At 39.7% G+C, this 27,275-nt stretch overlaps 2 protein-coding genes across 4 annotated transcripts; both read left to right on the top strand.

The window, feature by feature from the left end:
• The first annotated feature begins 14,173 nt into the window (after positions 1–14,173).
• Positions 14,174–22,193, top strand: stub1 (STIP1 homology and U-Box containing protein 1). Of its 3 annotated transcripts, none has more exons than XM_034860453.1 (8): positions 14,174–14,322; positions 15,108–15,333; positions 15,525–15,723; positions 16,228–16,393; positions 16,546–16,621; positions 16,750–16,806; positions 19,560–19,676; positions 20,335–22,193. In XM_034860453.1, exons 2-8 carry the CDS (start codon positions 15,220–15,222, stop codon positions 20,458–20,460), a joined length of 855 nt encoding a protein of 284 aa, XP_034716344.1. In that variant the 5' UTR covers positions 14,174–14,322; positions 15,108–15,219; the 3' UTR covers positions 20,461–22,193. The 3 variants fall into 3 exon arrangements, with proteins under 3 accessions (XP_034716344.1, XP_034716346.1, XP_034716345.1); XM_034860455.1 differs by having other exon boundaries at positions 14,185–14,322; positions 15,122–15,333; XM_034860454.1 differs by having other exon boundaries at positions 14,185–14,458.
• A 918-nt stretch (positions 22,194–23,111) lies between these two features.
• On the top strand, positions 23,112–25,289 carry crp1 (C-reactive protein 1). Its single transcript, XM_034860456.1, has 3 exons — positions 23,112–23,339; positions 23,463–23,541; positions 23,657–25,289. Exons 1-3 carry the CDS (start codon positions 23,337–23,339, stop codon positions 24,265–24,267), a joined length of 693 nt encoding a protein of 230 aa, XP_034716347.1. The 5' UTR covers positions 23,112–23,336; the 3' UTR covers positions 24,268–25,289.
• Positions 25,290–27,275: the final 1,986 nt, after the last annotated feature.

Genomic DNA, 27,275 nt, shown 5'->3' with positions numbered 1-27,275 from the left:
GTGTCTATTTACTTGGTCTACTGTATTTCTCTGTGTGTGCCGGCGAACACAGGGAGAATGTACTGACAGTGTGGTGTCACCGGCATTCACGGGCCCTTGACATGTGTTATTTTTCTCTTGCTGTCCGTTCTCGCTGTCTCAGACACAGAGACTAACCATCTTCCTATATTTCTAAAATGTTCTATAGTCAGGGTAATGTGCATGTAAGAGCAATCCAGAAAGAGGAAAGTGAAAGAGGGTAATACAGATTCATGATATGTTCAGTTTAATGTCGGTAGCCATGTATAGGTTCCATAAGAAACTTTAGGGAATCTGCAAAGACAAATATTATACATATACCTTTTGCATAGTAGAAAAAAAACTGAACGTCCTTTGAATTTCCCACTTTTGTCTTCTGTAACACAACACACCTTCAACAAGGCTGACTTCTCTGGACATCTAGAAGCCCGAGCCTGTAGCCGGATCAAAGCCTTACACAGAATTGGTCTATTGTCATAAAAGGGAGTGTCCATTATGTGCCAGAGAGAAGGTTGACAGGTTGTATATTATTCAGAAAAGTTTGGTGCAGCAGCAGTATGCTATCTACAGTATAATATCCGAGCTGAAACAACAAGACCTGGTCTGATCTGTTCCCAGACCTTTCAGCAGCTTCCCATGGCACCTCAGTGCTAATCCGGCTGATCTGACATCGCCGCTGTTTGTTTTCCTGCACAGAGTCATCTACCTGCTTGTAATGAGATCTAAGACCTTGTCAGGATACTCAACAATCAGCTTACGTTCAGGGTGGCAGAAAATAGGCCTTTCCCGCCAAAGGATTGTGCTGTGTCTTGTTTAATGCTTGGTTAGTTTAAGGTTAGTCATGGGAAATAATAAGGGTGGAATAAGGGTATTTCTAAATTATTTAAGGGTTAAATGTGAAAAGCTTTAATCTTGTGAAAGACAGAATACAGCAATATTTTAACAAACGCTGTCTATTTGCCGAGTATATTTAGGTATCATACTGACAACTGATTATTTCTGTTACATGTACACAACATATAGTAAAAATGTGGGTTTGTGGAATGTCACTGTGACGGATAGTATTCCTTTTTACACATCATATAATTACAGGGTAGATGGTCATGCTTTGTACACATAAAAAGGATTTTGTACACTAAGTCAAAGTTTGAGCTGTAAGTGAGTTTAAATAGTGCCACAATTTGTATGTAGAAAAATGGACTGTTTTAACAATTCCCATACTCCACTGGAGTTTTGTGTTGTGATGAGTTAGTGAGAGTGTTGAAGCTGGCGTTTTCCCACCTCTCCATGCAGGTGAGAGACTCATGGTCAGCGGTCAGAGTCGATTGGCGGCCAAAGGCTGTGAGAAGAACCATTGCCAGGAGGAGTTTGCAAAAAACTTGTGCTGATATTTACCCTCCGAGCCCCCATGAGAGATGCATGTGAAAACCGACACCTGCTCTCTCAGTGCACTTTCTCAGGATCCTGATTGTGTATGTGTTTGTTTGTATTCCTGTAAATTTCTCTTTGTGCCTCTCATGTTGGCTTGTGTGTGTGTGTGTGTGTGTGTGTGTGTGTGTGTGTGTGTCTGTGTGTTAGTGTAAAGCCCAGTGGGAAACTGAATACAAGAGGGCCCTATACCAGATAAACAGTGTCAGAGAGGGTTGATAGCAAACGCAGCTGGAAACACGCAGAGACACCCTGAGAATGCTCTTTAATTCTTTCTAAACATGTAATAGATCACTTAGCTCTACTGTCTCAATACAGCTATATGGCCCTTGTGGGCTTTAATCTTCTCCATTGGGATCTCACATAACTTTTGCACGATGATACGGCCCCACAAGTTGCTATTTTCATATGAATCATATGGTGATTTAGTCAGAAATTAAAAAAACGGAAGAGATTTGTTTGTAGCAGCCGTGATCAAGTCCTAGTTTGCTCTCTTTCTGAAGCAATCTCTAACACAACTCTCTTTCGCGCTCTCTTACGACTATCAGTCTTACACATGTGGTCTTTTCTCAGTTTATTGTACTTAAATCTTACTCATCATTGTCATCTGTTTGTGTCTCTTTGAGGAAAATTCATCTTTTAAAAGCTCTTTTGAAGATGTTGGTTTATATCTTCTTTAAAACTCCACACATTTGCTATCCACTACTTGCATTCAGCAGCTCCAAATATAACCTAATTATAGTGTCTGGGGTCAGAGGTCACAGCTGGGTGCCCTGTGGACCTTTTCATTAGCAAAATGGAGGGAAGAGATACCTCCATTTTATTGTGGCCAAATTCCAGAAGTTCGCTATCACTCGACTTTTGAACACTTCGAGTTTTTGAGTCATCTGTTATTGGATCAGTTTTCTTATGACAGATATACTTTTTTTGTCACTTGGGCATTAAACATTGTGTTAAACTCCACCTCTGGAGACCAAAGGTTTTGATATTTCTCAGTCAGGAGTGGTAATTCTGTTTTGTTAAATGTCCAAATGTTTTAACACAATGCATAATGCACAAATACTGAATAAAATTAATTAAAGTACACTTTCTCAAGTACTGAACTTCAGTACAATTTACTACTTATACTTTACTCTTTATATATACTATATACTTTTAACACTTTATGCTATGTAAAACCTCTACTCCACTACTTTCCAGAGGAAGTGTTTCACTTGTTACCACATTTGACAGCTATTAGTTACTTTGCAGTAACTGCAGTTGCAGTAATGCATTAGTCATAATGGTCTAATAATGTAAAACATATTAATTGTTTTCTGCATATTTCTGCATAAATAGTTTTCTCTTAAAGTGCTGTCATAAAAACAATAATTATCCTTAAAGCCTAATCAGTATTGTATTCCTATCTTGACAAAGAGGTAACATCCAGTCCCTTATCTTCAATGTAAGCAGATAATGATGGAACTGACTTCACACAAGGACAGCGTCAATACTGCAGCCAACTTTGATGTCCTTTGCGTTGATTTTCACATTCCTCAGTGTTCAAAAGCACACAAGGGAATAGTTTAGCTGGGTGGTAAACAGGCCAGTCTCTTTTTAAGTGGTTCTTCACACAATGCTTCTAGCGCTAACACAAGAGCAACTTACTTTTGACAGTCAGTCTTTTAATTCGAGCAGCAGTCAGGGATTAATAAAGGCAAATGAAAACACATTGCAGTAACCGCGGAATGCACAGGAAGTTACGGGAGGTTTGAGGGTAAATTTAAACTACAAAGCAACTGCGCTCAGTACCTCAGCGTTTGATTGTGGTCAAATTGAAGCAAGCATGTGTCATGCCTCTTTTAAAGATCCTGATTCCCTCATTAGAGCATGGCAGTGTGGGTGAGCTTGCCATGATTGCCTGACGTTTATTTGGCTTGGTCTGTCTTGTTTTTGGAGGGAAACCCACTTTAGTTGTCGGCCTTTAGAGGACGGCATCTCCAGCCCCTTTCACTTCACATTTATGACTCTCATTAGCTGCAATTGACAGAGCATCTCCCAGTTCCCTCTGTTTGAAATCCAGATGAGTATTGTTATTTTCAGCCCAGTGGTGCTTTAGTGATGCCTCAGGCCTGGTGAGTTTGATAAGCAGTGTTCTTTGAGTCCAGCTGGGGGTCAGACAGAGGTTCACCGCTGTCTGTCTTGTTTGTTGCGCTCCTACCCCCCACACTACTTCTAATTGGCTGAATCAATTTGGAGGGAAACTTACCAAGAAGTAGGATCCCTCCAAAATTGACAATAGGTATAGTGTTTTACATATGTCCACAGGGAAGACAGATGTTTTTCTCGACCACATCCACATTTGAATACCCTTATTTGGATACAATGGGAGAGAATACAAAGGGGCTATATTTTGGCGGTCAAGGCAGATGCATAATTTTGTCGGCCAAGACGCATTGCGATAGACTTTTCAGACTTTTGATGCTGTGGAGCTTTTCATTTTATACAACTTTTTATATGATTTTTAAGCATACTCATTGTCCACATCTGTGTCAGTTAACAGCAGTTACACAGGAAACTGGGGTTTCTTTTCAAACAAGGTGACTTAAAGTCAGTCTGATTCTGAAAATGGGTTTACACTGAAACGTAATCCTTGCATTTGAGGTGAATATTTGTTTTATAGTTGAGAAGATTGTTGGACACTATATGTCATATTAGAAGTAAGGCTCTCTCTGTTTTCAGTTCTGAGATGTCGATCTTTTAATGTGTAAATGTTTATTACTATTTGTGAACATATGAAAACAAGTTTAGGAATAGTTTGACATTTTGGGAATTATGATTTGACCTACGAACATTAGCTTTTTTGTAGAGAGCTAGTGAAGAAGTTCAATATCCGTCTCATATTTCGATGGTAACTATAAAGATACAGCTAGCAGCCAGTTCCAGTTTTTATGCTAAGCTAGGATAACCAGCTGCTGGCACCAGCTTCACGTCAAATATATGACGACAGATATGAGCATGGTTTTGATCTTTTTATTTAACTCTGAGCATAGTGATTAAAAATAAATATATGTACACAAATGTTAAACTGTTCCTCTTATTTGCACTTAGAGAATGTGACAAACTCAGTTTTGACAAAACATCTCATATGGATAATGTAGTTTTTGTAGAATATTGTAGAATACAACTACACACACACACACACACACACACACACACACACACACACACACACACACACACACACACACACACACACACACACACACTTCACATATTTGCAAGACACTTATCTGGAACTCACACTTGTAAGATGGTGCAATAATTAAATAAAAATGGATGGTCATTTATTTTCTTCCTTTGCTGCCTGATTGCACTTGTCCTCCTCCTCCTCCTCCTCCTCCTCCTCCTCCTCCTCTTCCTCCTCCTCTTCTGCATCCTGCTCTGTAAATTAAGTTTGGCCAGACTAGGTCATCCTTGGCTGTGCAGAATATAATTAGCCTGCCTGCACACACATACACAGACACACATACAGACTTTAAACTTTAAACCCCCCTATACAATGGCCCTCTCAAACAATAGACACATGCCAATAATATGACCCCCTTGGCTATCTCCCCATGCACAAAAAAACTCCCTGTTCATCCTAACACCCCCTCTGCTCACTCAGCTGAATAATGAGCAGGATGAGCTTACGTTTTTACCTATCACATTTCACATCATAGAAAAAATACTGAGTTTAACAGGTGCTGAATCTCAGCTGTTTCTGTGGAGGCTTGAAATCTGGCCGGTGGTCAGAATTACACCTGACGTTGCCTTAATGTCTTAAGTTTCAAGTGATGAAGTTAATAATGTGTTAAGGTTTTAAAGCTGAATGCTGTGAAGTTTGTAACTAAATATGGAGTTGAGCAAACCACTGAAAAATGATTTGAGGCCAGCGCTTTTTACCTTAACTTGCAATTAATAGTCGTTTACTAATATTACAAAGTGCTTAACAGTAACAAAATGATACAGTATAGATAGATAGATAGATAGATAGATAGATAGATAGATAGATAGATGTTTATTGATCCCAAGAAAAATGGGAAATCCCGGTGTTACAGCAGCAAAATCAGTCACAAAGCACAAATATAATTATAAATTAAATACTAGGAAAAATATACATACATACAATATACATGAAATAATAATATGAAAAAATAAAAAAAATATTTGAGTATGTACAGGATGAGAAGACTAAAATGTGCAACTGCTTAATAATATGCTTAATGTAAATAAATGTGAATGTAAATCAACCAATTGTGCGGTATGAGGAATAACATGCAAACACTTAAGGATAAAAAGTAGAGCAAGTTAAGTAAAACTAACAGGATTTTATACTTTAAATGGCCGTACATGTACAAGGATAAGAAGGGATGAGACTCAACGGGCAGCACAATAAACGTATGGGACAAATAGCAGAGTGCTGGCACCTCCTTCTTTTAAGTTGTATCCAGCTCCTGTTTGCCTTGCACCTCACCGGTGGGGATGTGCACACTACCACCACTGCTTTACAAGAAGTGATTAGTGATCATTCTTCCATCCTCTGCAGTAATCTAACAACCTTACTGCTTCAGCCTCCAGATAACAATTAATATCTCTGAATAGGGGCCATAATTGCACACCAAACCTAAATCCAAAGCGTCTTTTATCTCCCACCATCTTTTGACGACTCCATTCAGACTACTCGGTGACCTGCAGCTCGTCCTTGAGCTCCTTTTGAACTACATTTTTTTTAACTGCCCTTGCACACGAGCTGCCCTCCCCTTTGCTCTCTCAGCACCTGCATTTCAGTGTCCTACTGCTCATCAATGGGACCTGTCTTTTATAAAATGTATGCATCTGTTACAAATGAGGTAGCCATTGTTGGGGTTGGGAAACCCTTGAGGGGACTGACAAAATTTGGTGTGTTCCTGGCTCCATCATAGAGTAAACCCAACCCCCAACTCTGACACATACACACACATACACACACACACACACACACACACACACACACCTCTTATTTCAGGGGTATCATATCACCTATCCCTTGGGGTATACTGGTGTGCAAGGCTGGATGTTACCATGATAACAGGTGTATTTAAACGTATACAACAGGTGGGACGAATGCCTGGAGAGATGTCTGTGGCAGGTTTCTTGACTTTACCAATGTTTTCTACAGGTCTTACTATGATGAAACAATGCTTAGGTGTGTTTTTGACTCACACATTGAATTTAATGAAATTTCAACTTTCGTTGAAATGGCCATCAGCTCCTGTTTTTCCTTTTTTGAGGATATTAGGAATTCTGCAAAGCATCCCAGAGGCAATAAATATTTATCTCAAAGCTCCATGTGGTTATTTGGCTTTATTTTCTTCACCTGACCCATGACTGATGAACAGAGGAAGCTGATGGGGGGGGGGGGGACAGTGAACTGTGTCGTCCTGCAGAGAAGTGCAGACAAGTGAGAAAGCAAACGGGAGATCGAAAAGAGGAAAAGGGAACTTGCTGATTTACTAGAGCAAGGAGGCTTTTTTGCCTGGCACAGTCATGCATGCACACATATGCATGACTGCTTGCACTCACACATACTTTTCCTCTCTATATTCATGCACATACACACACACATGGAAACACGCATTCATACATAGACCCGACTTAAGGAATTTTGGCCTATCTGCACATGTATGCAGGCTAATCAGGGCCTCTTCCCAGACAGAAAGCAAAGGGTCACTCAGGGTGAGATGTTTGTGATGGAAATTTGGACGGCAGGCGTAGGAAAACAAAGCTAGAGACAGGACGGCCCAGAGACGACATACTTTACACATGAGATAACACACATTGAGTAGTTAAGAAAAAAAAATAAGATCACAAAGCATTTCTCATTCATATTACTGATAAAGAGCTTTATGGCAGGCACTTTCACGAAATTATGATAGAATAGTTGGTTTTGGAAAAGATTTTGTCCGTTGGTTTAATTCTGAGGGGGAGCGAATGAGAAGCGTTTTATCAAGTAAAATAGAATTAGAAAGCTTTAATTGGAAGAGACACGTTTAAGAACCAAACTCATCTTTATGTGGACTTGGGTTGCACAGCAGAATGGATGACTTTGTTATGAGACTTTTTCTAAAATTGTTTAAAACATTGTTTCCTTTCCTCCAAATGGCTTGTAACTATTCATACCTTCATTTTTAGCTGGCTGGATTAACCAAGGAAAAGCAAACTATTTTGTTGATTGCATTTGATCCAATAGGGAAAATAGCATTGGCCTGGTCATCCTTTCACCACTGGAGCTCTGTACACGTAGCTTTTACTGGGCATGTAGTGCATGGATTGGGGGCCTACGATGAAACAACGGCGCGTCACTGAGAAATCACACAAAGATGGGATTTAATGGCCCTTCGATTGAGCGGTTTTGAAAAGCCAACCTCTGACCCCAGCCTTGACCCCTAGAAACCCTTCCCATCCTCCAGGGTCCAGTGTTTGTCATTGGTCATTTGTCAACTCCTCACACTGATCTGATTACCGTCCAATTTAGGATCTGCCGACTACACACTTCTAGGATCAAGAAAAGCTGCTTCCAGCAACTTTATGTGACAACAAATAGCTGGATTGTTGCAGGTAGAATAAAGGGATGTGTTTTGTTCTATTCAGGCAACAAAGATGGAAAAAAACTTAGATAGACGCCAATCTGGGTATCTAATAATGTCTCTACAGTCGTCTACTAATGAGGAACTGATAGGAACAGGATTTGTACTAAACTGTTTAAGAATACACCTTATAGCAACACACAATACTGAATCATAGTCCAGCAAAACAAAGATTATGTTCAACAGAGGAGGAGCATACTCAGATGAATCATCCAAACTAAACATGTCTTACATCAGTCTCATCCAAATCTAATGATTAACAGCCTCCAGACACCAATGAATCATCTGTGTTGATCATTCAAGTATGCCAGTATTTGTTTTAGTTCAAATCAGCTCTGTTTTCAAAAACACAGCCCTTATTACAAAATGCCATTTTATTTATGCGTTTTAAGCATGTACAATTTGATGCCATCAAAAATGTCCACCATTAAATGAAAAATGTAGTTTAGTAGATGTTTGTGTTGATGTGTTAGTGTTTAAAAAAACACCAATGTTTTGCTGTAGTGGTCACAAAAAGCATTTTCCCCATTCACAATCATTGAAAAAAGAGCTGCAGCAAATTGGTGAATGCTGTGAAATGATAGATATGGGGCCTCCTCTTTGAATCTAGTTCTCTGTAATACAGTCATGGCAGGGCTAGCTGATGAACTACTGTAGCCAGCGAGCTAACGGCTAGCACACTCACCAGAATTATGCGAGTTCTGACCCATCTCTCAATATTTTCTTTTGTCTTGGCACTGGGAAGTTTACTCTCCCCTAACATTGTGTTCTCGGGATAGCAGTGTACATTTTATAAAGAGTTTCATTATAAATGGGAAATAAAGCTGTAGGCACTGACAAGTATGCTAAGTGTTTGTTGTCAGTTGGTGCTGACTTACAGTTATGCTTGTACATGCATTCAAACCTAGTATTTAGGACTTCTGTTGTCAGTATCAGTGTCAGTAGGAACTGAAGATCACAGAGCTAGCTAGCTTGACAGAACGGACTGTGTTCCCATAAATATTAGCACCATAAAGGCAGTTTGCCCTTTCCTTTATTGTGTTCTATATCTTTTTTGTGCACGTTATAGGTTTGTAAAGTGAAAAAGCCCAAAGTCCACCCCAAAGAGATTTACCATCTTCCACAGAAAACACTGTTCACGAACTGCTCCAAAAAGCTCCATCAGCCTTTACTTCCATGACAAACGCATGTCACCATGTAACACATGTTATAATGCTTGCCTAGCTGCCAGTTTGGGACACGCCCTCATACTCTGCTTCTGACTGGCTAGTAGTCCTTACCTAGCTACTGCGTGTGTATGACTCCCAGCAAAATAGAAGTGTGATGCCTTGCTCAGTAGACAGAGAGCTCAACACACAGAGTGAAAAGAGGAGCTGCAGCATTGTGCAGTACAAAAAACTATGTTTTCTTTCTGAATTAAATCATGTAAACCTATTCTGATATAACCTCTATATAGATTTATGAACCTGAAAATGAGCTCTTCCAAGTAATGTTAATAATAAAAGTGGTGCATCCGCATGTTTAGACGTGAGTCATGCCTTATGTAAATAACTGTATGGAAAGCAGTGTTTTTTTTATAGTTTTGTATGTGTGTGTATGTGTGTCTGTGTGTGTGTGTCTCACTATTCATGTGTTCTGATGTCTGACTGCTCTGAAAGTCTGCAAAGGCCTGTCAGTCAAATATAACACTCGCCTTTTCCCAATCCCCTTTGACTGTGAACTATCACACACACACACACACACACACACACACAATTATCCTACAGCTCATTATGTCTGCTTTAGCTCTTTTGGATTATGTGGGGGTTTGGGATTCGGGCAGGGTGGGGTTGGTGACCCTAGAGAGCACGACCTGAGGGGACATCCAGGGAGTTACTGGGGGAGTAAGGACAGGGGGATGGGTTAAAAAACACAGGGAGGGAAAGTAACTTATTTCTTCTTGGTGCCCCTGCTGGTTGTGTTCAATCTTGTGAAGATCCCCTTTGTTTTTCTTAGTTAAAAACACACTGATTAGTCATCACTAGTGATTTGCATGTGCTTTATTGGAACAATTGCTTTTGAATTGATAATGCAATGACATATGACTGAAAAAAGCTTGTTATAATTTCAAAAAAAACAATCTTGTCTTTTGCAACAATCAGTAAACAAATGTTGTTTCCATCTGGAGGTAGTTGTCAGATAGATTAATGGTTAACTTTTATATAAAGGCTGCAGTGGAGGAGGGGAGGATGGTTTTTACTCCATATCCCTGAATTGCTAAGGCTCAAGAGTTTGGAATTCCCTCCAAAAACTCTTTTGTAAAACTTCTCCCCCGTCACTTATACAAGCTACACAGCAGCCGCCTCCACCCCCGGCCGTCACACATCAATCCATGATGTGTGTGTTTTGGGGAGTGGGGGTGTCTCGGCCAGTGTGTAGTAGTAACCCCCTGGGTGTGAAAGATTTTTTGGACTAACACTGCAAGTTTCAAAAACAAACTCTTTGATTTTAGTTTACTTAAGCTTTTTTATGTCTTAATACCAACAAAGGTTGTGAAATACACTGAAGATATTGTGTCATTTACATCCAGTCTGAGAAAAATATATATATATTGACTGCATGTTGCCTTCTGCACATGTGCCATTTTAGTTGTTGCTGATCACAAAATCTCCTCAAATTCTGTTTTCCTTTGCACAGAATTTCTTAAAGTTTTTACTTTGCAACAGGAGATTCAGCTCTCATTAACAATACACATTTTTTGGCTCCCATTTTGTGTGTGCAAGGTCTGAATAGGATGAGTTATTCCACCCGCTCCCTTTTGTCAGGAAGCTTAATCAAGGCTGCAGAGGTGTGCGAGGGACCTTTGGCCCTTGGGTATCTCTGGCCTTTCTCTTACTTGCCTTTGGGTCAGCATCAGGATATCCCTCATTTAACTCTTAACCTAAGGAGTCGGTTTTAGCAACCAGTGGTTCAGAGTTAAAGCAGGCACACATAAAGGAACATTTAAACAGTCAATTGTTTGTTATAAATGATTACCAAACACTTCTAACCACTAACGAACTAAAATGTTGACAAGTCATCCAAATTACTGTTAGTAGCCTTGCTGTGTACTTTTTGGAGTATTTTAAAGTCCGTAATTTTATTTTGTTTAAGAAAAACATTTACTGATTACTTATTGGAGTTGAAATAACATATATTGGGGAGTAAACTTGTTGCTAATGAGAAATGCCAAATGGATATATTTAGAGCAATTCACAATGGATAATCAGTTAGAAAAGACTAATCTCTGATTAAGTGCACTTTATTTTGTAATTTCAAATGTTCCGCTGAAAAACACTTCTTCCGATCCTTCTGAAGTCCTTATGACAACATCCAACAATGTTTCTATTCTAAAAGGTCAACTTTGAGGACATGTCAAAGTACTAACTTGGTACTTGGAATCCACTGTGCATGCAGATCCTCCTGTGTGCACTCTGTATGGGTACAGAGCGCACTTTTGATTTCTTGATGACCATTTTTAGTTGGGGTTTGCCACAAGAGTAGATTATAGGTAAGTCAATGTAAAGAGTGAAGTGATAATTGACTGCTTGGCACGTGTGCGCATTTGAGTTGTTTTCTTCTGTGTCAAAGTCTGATGGTTAATTATTGAGTGTGTAAGCAGGCATAGTTGTGTGTGAGTATAGAAGAGCTTGTAAATGGAAAAAAGCACAAATAAACAGTGACATGAAGGATTTTTACTGACAGTGTGACAATATACACAAGTCTAACTGTTCAGCACCAGCAGCCTTCCTTTTATTACATTAAAAGAAGATGTTTAATCAGCTGAGATGTAAATTGAAACAATAATGTCCCGCATTTCCATCTTTTTTTCAGTTGAGGCAGTGGAGCTATTCTTTTATCTTTGTGTAAATGTTGCATTCAGACCCACTTGAACAAACTGCATTAAGTCTATGAGCCCTTCCCCTTCCCAAAATGAGCAAACCCACTAAACAAAAGGCCACCATTGTGGATAAATACGGCTTTTGTTTTACCCATTTGAACCTGAGGTTTTCCTTAACGCTAAGGAAAGTGTGTTCACCCTTTTTCTCTTTTCAGACGCTTTGGCGCTAAATAGGGGAGACCACTGCCAAATGGGAAAACGACTACACAGACAGAAAGAATGACCTGAATCAATCAGGAAGTGGCTGCTTTTCAGCTGTGCCAGAGGAGCCAGGCAACTTCCTAGTCTCGTTGCCAAGGTGACTGGAAGCTCAGCCAGCTGGTGCAGCGGGCAGCAGTTGGGTTTGATGGGGTCCATGACGGTTGGGATGTTGGACAGTGGGCACAGAGCTGGTGAGTAAGGGTGAGGCAGTTTAAATGTATGTGCATTCATGTGAACCATCCCAATGTGGAGCTTCTATTTTGTTTATAATCCTTTGCAAACAGTCACCTAATCTCTCCAATTACTCCCAGCTTCTGCTGTGGCAGTTTGTTCCCACAATATTTTGATAAAATTCTGTTTAATCTTAGTCCTTTTTTTATTATTACAGTTTAATCTTAATCTAAACGGTTGAGTAAATGCTTCAGAAATTATCACATAAACTATCTGAACAAGATAAGCAAGGCAATGTAAAGATGACTCTGGCATATACTGAGCAAATTTAAACTTTACTCATATCAATAATGAAAAATGATGTAGATGTTATTAAAAACGCTTCTATTGGTATGTCCATCGTGTATTTTGGTCAGTCAAACCAATATAACCCCTATTTGATGATTTATTTTTCTTTTAATTAAAACAAACTAGTACTATTGAATGATAATTGGGTTCTAAATGTGATTGCATTAGGGGAAACTTTGAATGTCCATGTCCATGGATTTGGGAGCACACAGAGCAGGAATTTGGATGAGATTGAGTGATTCATTGCAATTATCATACACTTATGTGTATAACAGCAAACATGGAAATAGATGTATTGCTTGAATTAGTCTTTGCATGATAATATATATAAATACCAATATTACATTTTTAGTATTCACTCAGAATTAAGTCACAAATACCTTGTCATAAACAACACGCAGTTCCTAGTTTTTCCTTAATGAAGGTTATCATTTTAGTTGAAACTATTGTGTATTGTACATATTGTGTCTACCTCATTTCTGTCAAGAGGGTAGACTTTTGTGTTTTTGTGACTTAGAAATTAGTATTCCTGGTATCTATAGGCAAAACAGTTCACCAGTCTGTATCTATGGCCTAAAACCCCATTTATACAGAGATGGAACTAGGGGCTGGCTAGGTAGGTGGGTGTTCTGGGGGATCAGTGGTCCAGACTGGTGGAGATAGGTAAACACAGCTGGGGACACACAGTGCTGGTGGGTCTGCGGCTCAACGGCCCCCTTCACACATTTATCAGTGTGTTTGCTCAGGGGATGTGCCTTAATCTTCACACGCTGATCTCTGTGCGGAGCCTTCCCAGAGGCCCAACAGGCTGGGATGAAAGTGACCCCCTCACAGTCACAGTCACAGCCTTGCTAATTCCTCCATGGCTAAACTTGAATGTTCTTCTTTTTTATAAAGGGCTATAAAGGTCATCTATGGATCTGTCTGTGTGTGGTTGAATTGCTCTGTGGGTGGGATAGCAATGATAATAATCAGATTTAACTTTCCTGAAAATGCCTCCCATAGATGAATAGACTATTGTCATGAAGTGCCAAAAAAAAGTTATCTGAGATGTATAGAATGTTTGCAATATCTATCTATCTATCTATCTATCTATCTATCTATCTATCTATCTATCTATCTATCTATCTATCTATCTGCACTAGTGTCAGTTTTGAGGTTAGGATGAAACTTTGATTGTAGAGCGCCATCTGCTGGCGATAACTCTGTTGTGATTTTTTTTCTAGTTTATTGCCATGGGAACATTATTATTAGCTACATCAAATGATTTATAATGAAATAACTTTTTACACGTTTTGTGGTCAATCAAAGACACTGAAATTATTTTTATGTTCACTCTATATTCCCTAGGAAAGAAAAGATTATTCAAGGTGGTAGGATGCAATTTGGCTTTAGTATCTATTTTATTCTGGAAGATTGCTGTCACGAGAAGAAAAAAGTATGTTCGGCTTCCGTCTACGTCGCGTAAGCGTTTGACGTCAGCATAACAACAACCTGTCATGACAGCTCGTATGGGGAAAAAATATCGTTTAAGATATCAAATCATATAATATCTGTTTCACCTGGATGTAAGATTATTTATATAAGGTAAAGAGTGGCTAACTAAACCTTAACTTGCATGGAAGTAGCAGACATAGATGCCAATAGGCTGTGTAGCGTTAGCAGACAAGCAAACCTAGCACTAGCTAATTTCTGTTTTCTGAGGTTGCTTAACGCTGTTCAGGTAAATGTGATTTTTCAGGACTATAATACCTATAGTCCAATTAGTTGCTGATTATTTCAGCCACTGCAGGTAATAAAGCCGAGCTGACAAAACTGCTCTCACTAGTGTAACGCCCGACCGGCGTAAATCGACAACATAGCTTACTATGCTAGTTTAGCTAACGTTAACTAGCTAGCTAAGAACCGATCTCTTGTTTGCTGGTAACTAAAATTAACGACATTGTCAATTTGTCTCTCTGCCTGCTGCTGCAACCACAACTGTGTCTCAAATGTTAGTTAGCCAATAATAATTGTAACATTATTTGTTTACAACCTCTAGTGCCTTGTATACCAGTGGTGTAGTTAAGTTAATAGCCTTGCACCAACGGTAGGGACCGTGAGAGTACAGTTTAATGCTTTCTACTGGCATGCTAGCTGTGCTCATTTAGTCACCACTGATGTCCGCCACATGAATAGTTAATTCGCCGGCAGTCTAGCCACCTCGCTGTATTATTGAGCTGTGTGCACAGTCAGCGAATTAAACGAATTCCTTTTGGGTGGCATCAAGGACTGCACCTAAGTCGCACAAGGCGCGCATTGCAGGTGTATTGCAGTGAATACACACGGTAAATGTTGACATAACGTTACATGCACATTGTCTTCTGATCTAGTTTGTGAAATTCAGGAAGGACAGGGCATTCTTGGACCTGTCAGCCAGCCGAAGAGACGGGGAACAGGATAGGGAAGCAGGGCGAGGCGGGCCCCGCAGAGCCGGTGGAGAAGATGGCCGGCAGCCCAGAGAAGAGTTCCACCGCGCAGGAGCTGAAGGAGCAGGGGAACCGACTGTTCCTCTGCCGCAAGTACCAGGAGGCTGCCACATGTTACAGTAAAGCCATTGTAAGTAACCGTCACTGTAAAAATAATAATAATACCAATGGCGGAGTGGCATCTTCTTTACTAAAAAACATTAAAACATAGTATCCTTGTTAGAGACATCAAATGAATGAATGAATTTACTTGTGAAGCTTAGTCTACAGTGCCATGATGTTACAGTGCATGTGTATTGTCTGGTATTTCCTGTCTCCCAGAACCGTAATCCATCGGTGGCAGTGTACTACACCAACAGGGCTCTCTGCCATGTGAAGCTGCAGCAGCATGACAAGGCTCTGGCAGATTGTAAGCATGCGCTTGAGCTGGACAGCCAGTCAGTCAAGGCCCACTTCTTCCTGGGCCAGTGTCACCTGGAGCTGGAGAACTATGATGAGGCCATCGGCAACCTGCAAAAAGGTCAGAGCAAACCACTATAAGATGGTGAAGCCTGTGCAAAGCTTTGTGGTACTGTGTAAAAGCAGCTCGCTCATAAATGGCACAGTGTTACTCATGTACTTCCTCATTTATTTTTAAGTCCATGTGCATCTTTCTTATTAATTTTCTAGTGGTATAGTGACTCTTGTATCAGCTCTTCTGCTATGAGGCACTTTGTGGGCATGGCATATGTTTTCATGTACCTCCTCATTTATTTTTAAGTCCATGTCCATCTTTCCTTTTAAATTTCTAGTGGTATAGTGGCTCTTATATCAGCGCTTCTGCTATGAGGCACTTTGTGGGCATGGCATGTGTTTGCAGGGAGGTCTTACTGTATGCTTTGTCAGGGTTTCTATCATTTTAAATATAGTATTTGACAGTGGAAGGAATGGAAAGTTTTATATATCTAAACGAGATGCCAGAAGGAAAGAAAACTGTGGGTAACTCTTTAATAATGAAGCAGTGTTTCTGTCATGTTTTCCACAGCTTTTAATCTGGCCAAAGAACAGAGGCTGAACTTTGGAGATGACATCCCTAGTGCCTTGCGCATTGCAAAAAAGAAACGTTGGAATAGCATTGAGGACAAGCGCATCAACCAGGAGAACGAGTTGCATGCCTATCTGACTAAACTCATACTTGCTGAGAAGGAAAGGTGAGAATGTGTGGAAGGAGTCAAATATCCAGAGTGCTGTCTTTGTGTGGTAATGATCTCTTGAATGACTGATATGATTCTGTCATGTGGGTATCATTATTATTTTGTCTTGGATGATGGAGGTAATTTATAATATCTTTGTGTTTATGCAGAGAACTTGAAGAATACAAAGAGAAACAGGACGACAATCAAAATGGAGGCGACGCTGCCAAGATTTCATCAAAACATGTACGTTTTTATATAGATTTTGGACTTACTTGGTTGTAATGCTTCGAATGATCAAAATATAGTACTTTTATATATGTAACTGAATATTCATGAATATGTCGGGTAACATGGAATTGTGACCTACTTAGGACAAGTTTCTCATGGACATGGATGAGCTCTTTTCTCAAGTGGATGAGAAAAGAAAAGTAAGTATGAAAATGAAGTATTTATTACTGTCAATTGAGCATGTAATAGTTAACAATTGTATTAGTTAATTCAGTCAGTCATTTGTCATACTCACTTATTAGTGTTTTAGTAGGACTGGAGCTTATCCCAGCATGCATTGGGCAAAAAGCAGGGAAACATCCTGGATAGGTCACCATCGTTAAAGGCTAACCGACAGACTGTCACACACTGATCGCATTCACCCACGCAAATTCATCTAAGCTAACAGTACACACCGACTTCGCACCATCTTCTTTGATCGTTGACATAGCAACAATAGAAATAGACTCAAGCTCACTTTCAGATTTGTGTGTAGTTTTTTAGAGTGTGGACATTCTTTCTGCATTTTCCTGTGTTGAATATTTCAGTAATCTGCTACCATTAATGTTTGTAATTGCTAATCTGTGAAGGACCGATAGTTATGTCCTTTTTCCAGCCCAACTTGTTTCTATGGTAACCATCACTATATGTTTTCCAAATTATTATCCTTGCTATAGATAGTTGTTGACTGAACTGAGTTAGTGGTCATGTAATTGTCAGTTGAAATGACAGCACACATATTACAGATTGATTGTCTTGTAACGGTGCAGCGCCCGTTAAAACATGCCTGTTCAAAACGGGCCGATTGCGTGGCCTGTGGTAATGATGCTTACAGATTTCTCGAGAACCGCTCATTTCATCAAATTTACACTTCCACTGCACTTTCTTGGGTCCTGAGTGGTCAGAAACACAGGCAAAATACACTGGTTCAAAAGGAAAAAACATCAATAGCAGTTATTTTGTAATCTAATGTCAGCAAAGAATTTAGTTGTTGTTTAAAAACATTTTTATTGAGTTTTCTCTTAGCCAAATACTCTGAGTGAATTTAAGTGGGGGTTTTATTGTGATTGGTAGAAACGGAAGAAGTGACGCTAGCGTCATGCGCCGCTGTTACCACTATACAAGTTAATAAAGTGTGTGCTGTCTTGGTTCACGCTGGTTGAGATTACGGAGCCTACGTGTTTTTGTTTTATTAGCCCTGGCTACAGAGTTGTGCATGCATTAGCTCAGAGGTCTGACTTGGCTTGTTTACTTTATTAGATTTCTTCCTTCCTTCTTCATTCAATTTGGCACATTTACTGAAACAAACACAATTTTCAAAACTCTAATTACAACCCACAGCATGTGATACAATCAGCACACCACTCTATGTGACCAGCAAAAGGTGATTACTCAATCAAAATAATTAACTAAAATGTAAAGAAATCCGTCAATGAATACATCATTGCCATCAAAACAAAAGGGTTCTTTGACATTGCTTAGACCAAGACCAAAATGACAGTTTACTGTGAAAAGCGTGATGCTTACCCTCTGTGAGATTGCCCAGTTGCTAACATTGTATGTTTAGACAGCTGAAGATTACTGATATCAGCCATGGCACACACACTATACTTTTATCGTTGTATGTACACACCAGCCAACCGCAAATACATGAAGAAAGCTTGTACAGGAAAAAGGTATACAACAACATAATGATCAGGAAATACTGCACAAAATGTGCAAGAAAAAAAGAAAATCTGCTGCAAATGTTAACAACCTCATAGGTCATCCAATCTCTCCTCTCTGTCTGGCCACAACATTTTAGCAGCATCACACCCAATATCATTTCTTGCAATGCAATCCCATACAACAATCTGCTGTGACATCCTCATCTGTCACCTGTTTGCTTTGGGTGCTCAAAATTGTGAGCGAGTTGAATTGTTTATCATGTAGCCTAAAGACATCTGACAACGTCAGAAGGGCGGCTGTGGCTCAGTGGTAGAGCGGTTGCCTGCCAATCGGAAGGTTGACGGTTTGATCCCCGCCCCTGCAGTCATTGTCGAAGTGTCCTGAACCCCAAGTTGCCCCCGGTGCTGTGCATCGGAGTGTGAATGTGTGTGAGTGTTTATCTGATGAGCAGGTGGCACCTTGTACGGCAGCCCTGGCCACAGTGTGTGAATGTGTGTGTGAATGGTGAATGTTTCCTGTAGATGTAAAAGTGCTTTGAGCAGTCGTTTAGACTGGAAAAGCGCTATATAAATACAGCACATTTACATTTACAACTTCAACAACAATACCACATACTTATTATTTATCTTATATGTGTGGCAGGTTATTGGGATTGTGGTTGTTCTATTTTTCATGTAGGGATTGGCCCAATGTGTATAATTGCATTTGAGAGTAATATGATTCAATAGCAAATGAATGGAAACTATTATGATCTGCAAGGGCTACGTAATGCATTTTGTGCCAAAGCAGTGATAAATGACTGTAGTCATGGGAACAACTAACCTAATGTTCATTAAATAGGCAAATGGTTTGACAAAGTTTAAATATCATTTGATGATTGTGCCAAAGCGATTGAGGGGAAAAACTGTAAAATCCGTACAACAGAGTCCTTGGTGTTACATGTAACACATGCCTATGCATCCTTACAATAGTACAATTTAATATTTTCAGTATGAGCATTGAGCGGTGCTTTCATATAATATTATCTAAACTTGGACTGGGTAATGGGGTTTCGGAGCATGTTAATGTAGATAGTCTTGGCAATCAGCGGTTTAACGTTAAACTGTAATCAGCACTGTAAGACCGGTAAAAGACGAGATTCATCTATATCAAATCAAAGTGTTATGCTAGAAATTCTGATTTCCTATCCATATATCTCTTAGTGTTACATCAGTGTGACTCTTGCTGCTTTTGTTTGTTTGATCAGAAGCGGGAGATCCCAGATTACTTGTGTGGGAAGATCAGTTTTGAGCTGATGAGGGAGCCCTGCATCACACCCAGTGGGATCACCTATGATCGCAAGGACATTGAAGAGCACCTACAGGTAAAACCATGGTCGGAGAGACCCAGCGATCCCACTCTCATTTTAACACAATTCTGTAATTTTCACATAAAGCTGATTCAAAAGTGGTTATTATGAACTGCTTTTCTTAGGTCTATCTAATTTAACAAGCGTCTTGTATGAAATTGTCTTATTTATTTTAAAAAAAGTGTGTCACTACTGAAGGCTCAATTTTAAAACTTAAATTCCACTGAAATAGCACCAAAATACTAAATTAAATTTAGTATTTAGTAATTAAAATGACTAAATAGAGGGGGATTCAGATCACATCATTTCAAATGTGTGGTTTTTAAAGTAAAATATCTCAGTGCTACAAATTCAGTGGTATTTAAAGTTCAATATATTCAGTAGTTTTGAATTTTGAAATCAAGTTTTCAGTTGCTGATAAGATTCAACAGTAGCCATTATTCTTTTATTATTATTATTATTATTATTATTATTATTATACCCTGTTCTTGTGAGCCCATATGACATTTTTTTTTACAAGCACTGCTTCACATGTAACCTGCAGATTGTAAACCTGAATAAAAAATTGTAATTTTGGTGTGGTTGTACCCAAATAAAATGGTCTTATCTGTTCATTTATGTGTAAAATACAACCACAGAGGCTAACACTAGCATTAACTTGCTCTCTCTGCAGCGAGTGGGTCATTTTGACCCAGTCACAAGGAGTCCCCTGACCCAGGACCAGCTGATCCCCAACCTGGCTATGAAGGAAGTGATTGATGCCTTTATCCAGGAGAACGGCTGGGTGGAGGACTACTAAAGGGCCCCGCACCTCCTCCTATCTCTCCATCATACCCCAGTGCTCAACACAAAACCTGGATTACACTAAACTGTAGAGAACAGATCACCCCCTTCCTGGAAATGTACTTTACACAAGCAGGAAAAGCCACACTATGGACTACCACATGGGAGCCATGTATTTCGGTCTGCCTCTCCCTCCCCACATTTTATCTTTGCTGTAAAAGTCCCCGCTCCTACCTTCTGAGGCTCGATGTTCATGGCCTGCTGCTCCCTTTAAAACCCCTTTTTATTCTGCTCTTTCTATCCTTTCTCCTTACTTCCTCTTCTGTCATGTTGTATCTAGTGTCTCAAACCCGACTCCCTTCTTCACCGAAAATAAGGGGCCACGTTCTCAGGTCTCTCTTGCTCACTCCCTACTCTGCCTCTCTCTTTCTCTGAGTGCCAGAATCCTTGGAACGCATCAGCATTGCACTCCAGTGTTTCACAAAACCACCAATAAAAAAAAAAAAAAAATTACAAATGGTGGTTGATTACATTAGATTGGCCTTTTATTTAGCATTGACTCTAGTATTTCTTAATTATTTATTTCGTTAAACATTGGAGCGTTTGTCCACTTCTTAATGTACTTGCTATTTGCTGAAGTGGTACGTAAAATGCCAAAAACATGTTCTCAACGATGACTAGTTTGTATGCAAGTTTTACATGATTGTAATATTTGATAATTGATAAATAGTTTTAGGTAATCAAGTTCCGTCTCCACCGCCAGGTGGCGCTCCAACCATACCCACCCATTTCACCATAGTGTAAGATTTTGAGTAGATTTTTAGGTTTTTTTTTGTTTGTTTTCTTTGCATATCAATCGCACCCAATTACAGACAATTTAAATGTATACTTAATCAATTTTTAGGTTGAGGCTTAACCTACAGTAATTCAAAAAAGGATTTTTATCAGGACATTACAGAGTTTTCAAGAGAAGCAAGGCCTTCAACTGGATGCAGAAAACAAATTGAAAACCACTTCATACATAAAAGGTTTTCACATTGCTGGATATTAATTGAAAATGTTTGAGTGTTGATTGATCACAATAGCTGTTTGCGGTTGATGTTAACTTGCTTTGGAGAATGGTCTGTGTCGTTCATAGAAACACAAAAATGTGCTTGGACGTTGTGTTATGCTTGTGCTGTTGGCCTGCAATCATCATCAAGCATGAAATGCATTTTCTTTTTCTTTTCAAAGGTAAGAGGATGGTTTTCATTGTTCATTTTACACACCTTCTCCTTAGTGTCACAGTTATGAAGAAAATGGCTGCAACAGCTTATGTAAACCAATCATCAGTGTGAAACTAAGTTTTTGTTGCAGGCCTTTGGGGATCGCTAGCATCACTGTACCAACCTCCTCCATGTTAGAAATGCTGGAAGAAATCCATCTTTTCTCATCAATACCTCAGTCTAAATCTTTTGCGTGCTGGGTCACATGCACACTGTAAGCACACATTTTCATTTCAGTGCTATTAGTTTACCTTTCTTTTAGCCGAATGTGCGTCTGTGGTGAGTTAAGCCTGTTGGCGGTCGTGGTGCAGGCAGTGTAAATAATTTGCTTGTGTATCTCAGATTTAATTTCTTCACAAAATAGGGTTGCTTTTTTTTCTTGAGAAATCCTAGTGCTTGAGAAAATGTATTAAATGTAGATATGTTGATAACATAAATGCCTGGTTCAGATTTTGTTTGTCCCCATTAAACAGTGAACTTTGAATTTTGTTGTTCTTGTGACACTAGATTATCATTAAAGAGATACCAAGTATGGAGACATTTGTACTGCTGCTCATTAAAAAATAACGAATAGGAATGATATGGTTTCCAACACATGACCAATATTGCATGTACTACAAAAGAAAATACATCTTTGCAGGACAATCTGTGACGAGGCAGGTATTGAGTTATTTCACGTTTCCCTCCATATTCCCGCCATATTGCATACCTGTCCAGTGATTGCAATTCATATACCGACTGTCTAGCCTCTTAAACCTCTTAAGTTGCTGTATGTTTTCTTTAAAACAAGCATACATTCTGATTGTCAGATCTTCATGAAAGCAGACATGAAATCTGTCTGAGCTTGACTGATTAATCAGCCAGACTGATATGTTTTCTTATAGTATTATATATTGGCTGATATAAGCTTACTTACTGCAGATATTTCAACAAACAAATATTAACAGTATCACGGTTGCATACTGTAGTTTGGCCACCAGAAAGGAATTTGTCTTGGTCACGTTCTTTAAAAATAAAAGTTTATTTTTTGCATTTATGTTAAAATATCAGCTGCTATCAAAGTTTACTTCTTAAATAAATTCCATCATTATTATTGACCTAAAAAATCCAACACAACTCAAGTTGCACATGAAGCCAACGTATAATTGTTTTTAAGGATTTAACAAGGACAAATGGATAATGTTTACTGCAGATGTTTCTGTTGTTATATGCACTGGTATGATTAAGTGACACTGTTAGAAATGTATTGCCCACCGAACATTGAGTTAAACAACTAAACGTGCTCGTGAAATAATGTGCATATTTAAAGTGTCAGTATTGACAATGAGTCTCATTGTCCCTTCTGTCTGTTAAATCGTTAAGAACAGCTCCAACAAAGATGGTTCACCTTTATGTGCCCACTGTGTTAGTGATATAGACACACACATACACATAGGTGCACTAATGTGTGTTTTCATCAGTCACATGTGAAAAGACCAACCCAGCCTTGACACACCAGGCCTATTGTCAGAGCATCCGTTGAAGAGCTGACGTCATGGCCTGTGCTAGGAGGGAAGAGGACTGGGCACGGGGCATGAGCAAGTGGGACTGAGTTGGCAACATCAAGTAACAACTAAACAACATCAAAATGGTAAGAAAAGCTATTCCCTCTTCAACTTCTCAAATCATTTGGTCTATGATGTGACAGGTATGTTCAAAGATGCGTAGAACTTCCTTTTATAGTATAAGGGATGTCTTGTGTGTGTGTTTACAGAGTGTCAACACTGTAAGGTTTGTTGTGGGTCTACTTGGTGTCTTTGGATGGTCTCTGACACTCTCATCAGCCACCCAAGGTATGCATTTAACACAATTTCATTAGCAAAAAATGCATTTTTGCTTCATCTTCAGATTTTTACCATGTGTTGTTTATTGTTATTAACTCTATCTTTCCTGTTTGCATTGCTCCAGTGGGTCTGAGCGACAAAGTCCTGGTGTTTCCTTATGAGACAGACTTTAGCTTTGTGGCCCTGATCCCGCAGAAGGAGATGGGGCTGAGGGCCTTCACTCTCTGCATGCGGGTGGCCACTGAGCTGCCGGAAGAACGTCAGATCATCCTGTTCGCCTACCGCACAACCGACTATGACGAGCTCAACGTGTGGCGTGAGCAGGACGGGCGCATCTCCTTTTACATGAGCGGTGACGGCACCTTCTTCCACCTGCCGCCCCTTACCACCTTCCGCACCAGCCTCTGCCTGACCTGGGAGTCTCGCACAGGCCTCACTGCTTTCTGGGTGGAAGGGAAACGCAGCACCTATCAGGTCTACAAACCTGGGCACAGCATCCGTCCAAAAGGCACCGTCCTCCTGGGCCAGGACCCAGACAAACACCTGGGAGGTTTAGAGGCCATGCAGAGCTTTGTAGGGGAAATAACAGACCTGAATATGTGGGACTTTGTGCTCTCCAGGAGCATGATCCAGGCCTGGCACTATGGACACAAGGTCCCCAAGGGTAACATCTTTGACTGGGGCAATATGGAGTATGAGCTGAATGGTAACGTGATGGTGGTGGATGATGACTGACTCGATGTGGAATTGAATGCAGAGAGGGATTTAGAGGTCTGTGTTGGACTCATACTGACATGTGTAATTTTCTTTCTTAGATTCAATGTTCCTTCATGTTAGAGCTCGTCTACTGTTCTTCCATAAAGTCCACACGTCTCTGTTTCAATACTGCAGGAAGAACCTCTTCGTAGGTAAGGAAAATAGAAAGGATGAACATGCTCCTATATGTAACCTGTAACTATCTTCAGCAGCAAAATACACCGGCAACCAAAAACAATACTTGGTGGTACACAGAAGTCAGTTGTTTTGCATCAGTAACCATTTGCTAAATAGTTTTGGATCAATATCAATCTTCTAATGTTTATGTATTTTAACTAGTCTTTTTTGTATCTCAAAGCTTCATCTTTTTATGGAACAGATGGTAAACATCAAGCACAAAATGTTGATGTGCTGGATGTATCCATAGGGTGGCACTCTGTACTAGTTCATGTCGAACAGAAACTCTGGGAAGAGAAGCATTGTCATGCCTCCTCTGATGTGATTTGGCATAGTTAGGAGATGAGGTTATAAACCAAAAAGTGATTCAAATGTTGCCGCTATAGGAGCAAATTTCAACAAATATGCATTTAATTTATCAAATGCAATGTAACTATAATTTAAAAATGTACAGGTTTTTGTCTGATTTGAACATATTGTAACAATAACAACATATATAAAATTAAACCTGCTGTAATTCATTCAATTAGTACACATTTGTTTTGTACAATGCTATTGATCATGAGGATGTAAAGGGGATAATAATACAGCAAACTCTGAGATGCATGAATTCTACTGTAGACTTAATGATTTAACTGCACTCAGAGACAAATAACAATTATCATGTTTAATATCCATCGCCATAATGTTGCCTTCGGTTAGGTACTCACTCATGAATTTTCCATGTTTCAACTGATGTAAGAACGCTTTTGGGTCTGAAATAAAAACTTGCCATGTGCATAACTAATAATCTTTGTAATTAAAGAGAATATTTCTTCTTTGAACTCTTGCGTTTCCTTTTCTTAATCATCTTTTCTTTTTTACACATTTTAAAGGAATAATAACTTGTATACATAATTCCAACAGGGGAGTTAAAAAAATATATATTCTTTTCTTATTTAGTCAAATTAAGTTAGACTTATCCAAGGTTTTCTTGCATGCATACTGCCATTTTCATGCTTGTGCTCCATTGATATAGTGACATTTTTCAGAAGATTACTTTGAAAGACAGAAAGCGGCTGTGCCCCTTCCTTATGGGCCTTTGTCTCCAGTGTTCCTTAGTGAACCATGTGAAACAGACAGAATAAGATGTGAAGTTATCTGTTACTCAAGTCATCTGAAGCTGCTTCACTAACAACACCCCTCAGAATAAGCTTAAGGTTAGATCTTCTCCATCCAAGTGTAACACAGTGACCCTAAGTTCCAGTGTGGCGACTCCGTTCTTCTCCATGTCTTTGTGAACTCATCCTCCCTGCCTGCACCACCATCGTGACCTCTTTGCAGAGACGAGGGAGAAGTTTCCAGTGCGCAGCCCATCAAGGCTCCCTTGAGGGTGGGAAAGTGCTGCATTCCGAGTGTGTGTGTGTTTCTTCTGACCAAATCACCCGTCGGCTCTCTCGCAGCAGCTAAATAAGGAGACGGCAGGGCCAAGGAGTTCTGACTGCGGGTCAGCAGCCAAATGTTCCACCTTCTTGGATGTTGCAATGCATCAATCGCAGTGCCCACTCACTGTGTGGTAACACCTTTGTGGACCATCTGTCCAAGTTTGGCTTCTCAGCCCTCTGGTACACACACGTACGCACACACACACATACACAGACAAGGTCTGTTTGTCCTTCTTTTTGCATCTCTGCCTAAGAGGGGTACTAATTCTTTTTACACACCCATGTCAGGTTTACCTTCGTTGAGTGATTTTAGTGTTTCATTAATTTAACTGTTAAAACATCTCAAGTGTCTATTCACAAATCATTTTTAAACATTGAAATAAAAAAGGGTTTTCTTCTTCTTTTCTTTTCCCAACTGTTTCATTCCATGCAGACATGTTTATGTTTTGGGGCCACACTCTACTGTTTCTGCACCAAAGAAGGACTTTGTAACGGAAGGATACAATCTGTGGCCGTGCCTTTTCGTAGAGTGGATAATTATTCCCTCTGTGTCACTTTATTGCATTTATTATCCAACTAAGCAAACAGTTCCAGGGCTCCTTGTCCTGCTTGCGGACAGGGCCGCCAGTGTGTGCCTGTGAGATCTGCATATTGGCTCATGGTGGTTTAAGCTGTCTGAGGCAAGGCGGTGCCACTGACTGCATATCCATGCGTGTGTAGCTGGTGAAAATGTTTTCCACACGAGAGGAGATAGACGGCAAGAGGGAGCCCCGCGTGAGTCGGCGAGGGGAGACAGAAGGAGGGCCATTCTGGATTCCTTCAAGCAACTACAAATAGATTTCCAGGCAAAACATATTTGCATACGCAAGACAGTGCTACGAGCTATCTGAGTGAGCTTTGGCATGTGAGCATTGAACAGATGGATAATTTTTTAGAGCTTTCTTGCAGAAATTTCAGCCCATTAAATTGAGATCTCGGGCATTATTCAGGCTGCTTTTGTTCATGACCCTCACAAAGAATCATTAGTATCCAGTATCTCTTGTTCATAAGATTTAGTGCACGATAGATGATCATCAAAAACATGACAGAAAATCACATTTTAAACATCACTTTCTGGGAATCAATGTATTAACAAAACCAAAACGTGCAGACAGCAGAGCAGTGAACACTGTGTTATTTTTTTCCTCTCACATTGAGTCATAAAATAATTCTTGCAAACACTGAACTGCAAAGAAGCATTATTCCCCCTGAAAAATAAACCTGTCCAACGGCTTACAGCTTGCTGCAGTTGGCTGTTGTGTTCTCTTTCATGTTCATCTGTGATCTACCATGGGCCGTACTAGAGGTCAAAAGAAATGTCTCGTGATTCAAGTGTGTGTCTTATTG

This window comes from Etheostoma cragini, chromosome 21 (assembly GCF_013103735.1).
Source record: "Etheostoma cragini isolate CJK2018 chromosome 21, CSU_Ecrag_1.0, whole genome shotgun sequence".
Taxonomy (NCBI): Eukaryota; Metazoa; Chordata; class Actinopteri; order Perciformes; family Percidae; genus Etheostoma; species Etheostoma cragini.
The sequence above is the reverse complement of the archived record's forward strand: the minus strand, read 5'-3'. Positions and strand labels throughout refer to the sequence as shown.

Coding starts and splice junctions, on each gene's coding strand:
- crp1 (XM_034860456.1), top strand. Junction 23,542..23,656: donor ACTCTCATCAGCCACCCAAG/GTATGCATTTAA, acceptor GCATTGCTCCAG/TGGGTCTGAGCGACAAAGTC.
- stub1 (XM_034860453.1), top strand. CDS start 15,220: ATGGCCGGCAGCCCAGAGAAGAGTTCCACCGCGCAGGAGCTGAAGGAG. Junction 16,622..16,749: donor CCAAGATTTCATCAAAACAT/GTACGTTTTTAT, acceptor TGACCTACTTAG/GACAAGTTTCTCATGGACAT. Junction 19,677..20,334: donor ACATTGAAGAGCACCTACAG/GTAAAACCATGG, acceptor CTCTCTCTGCAG/CGAGTGGGTCATTTTGACCC.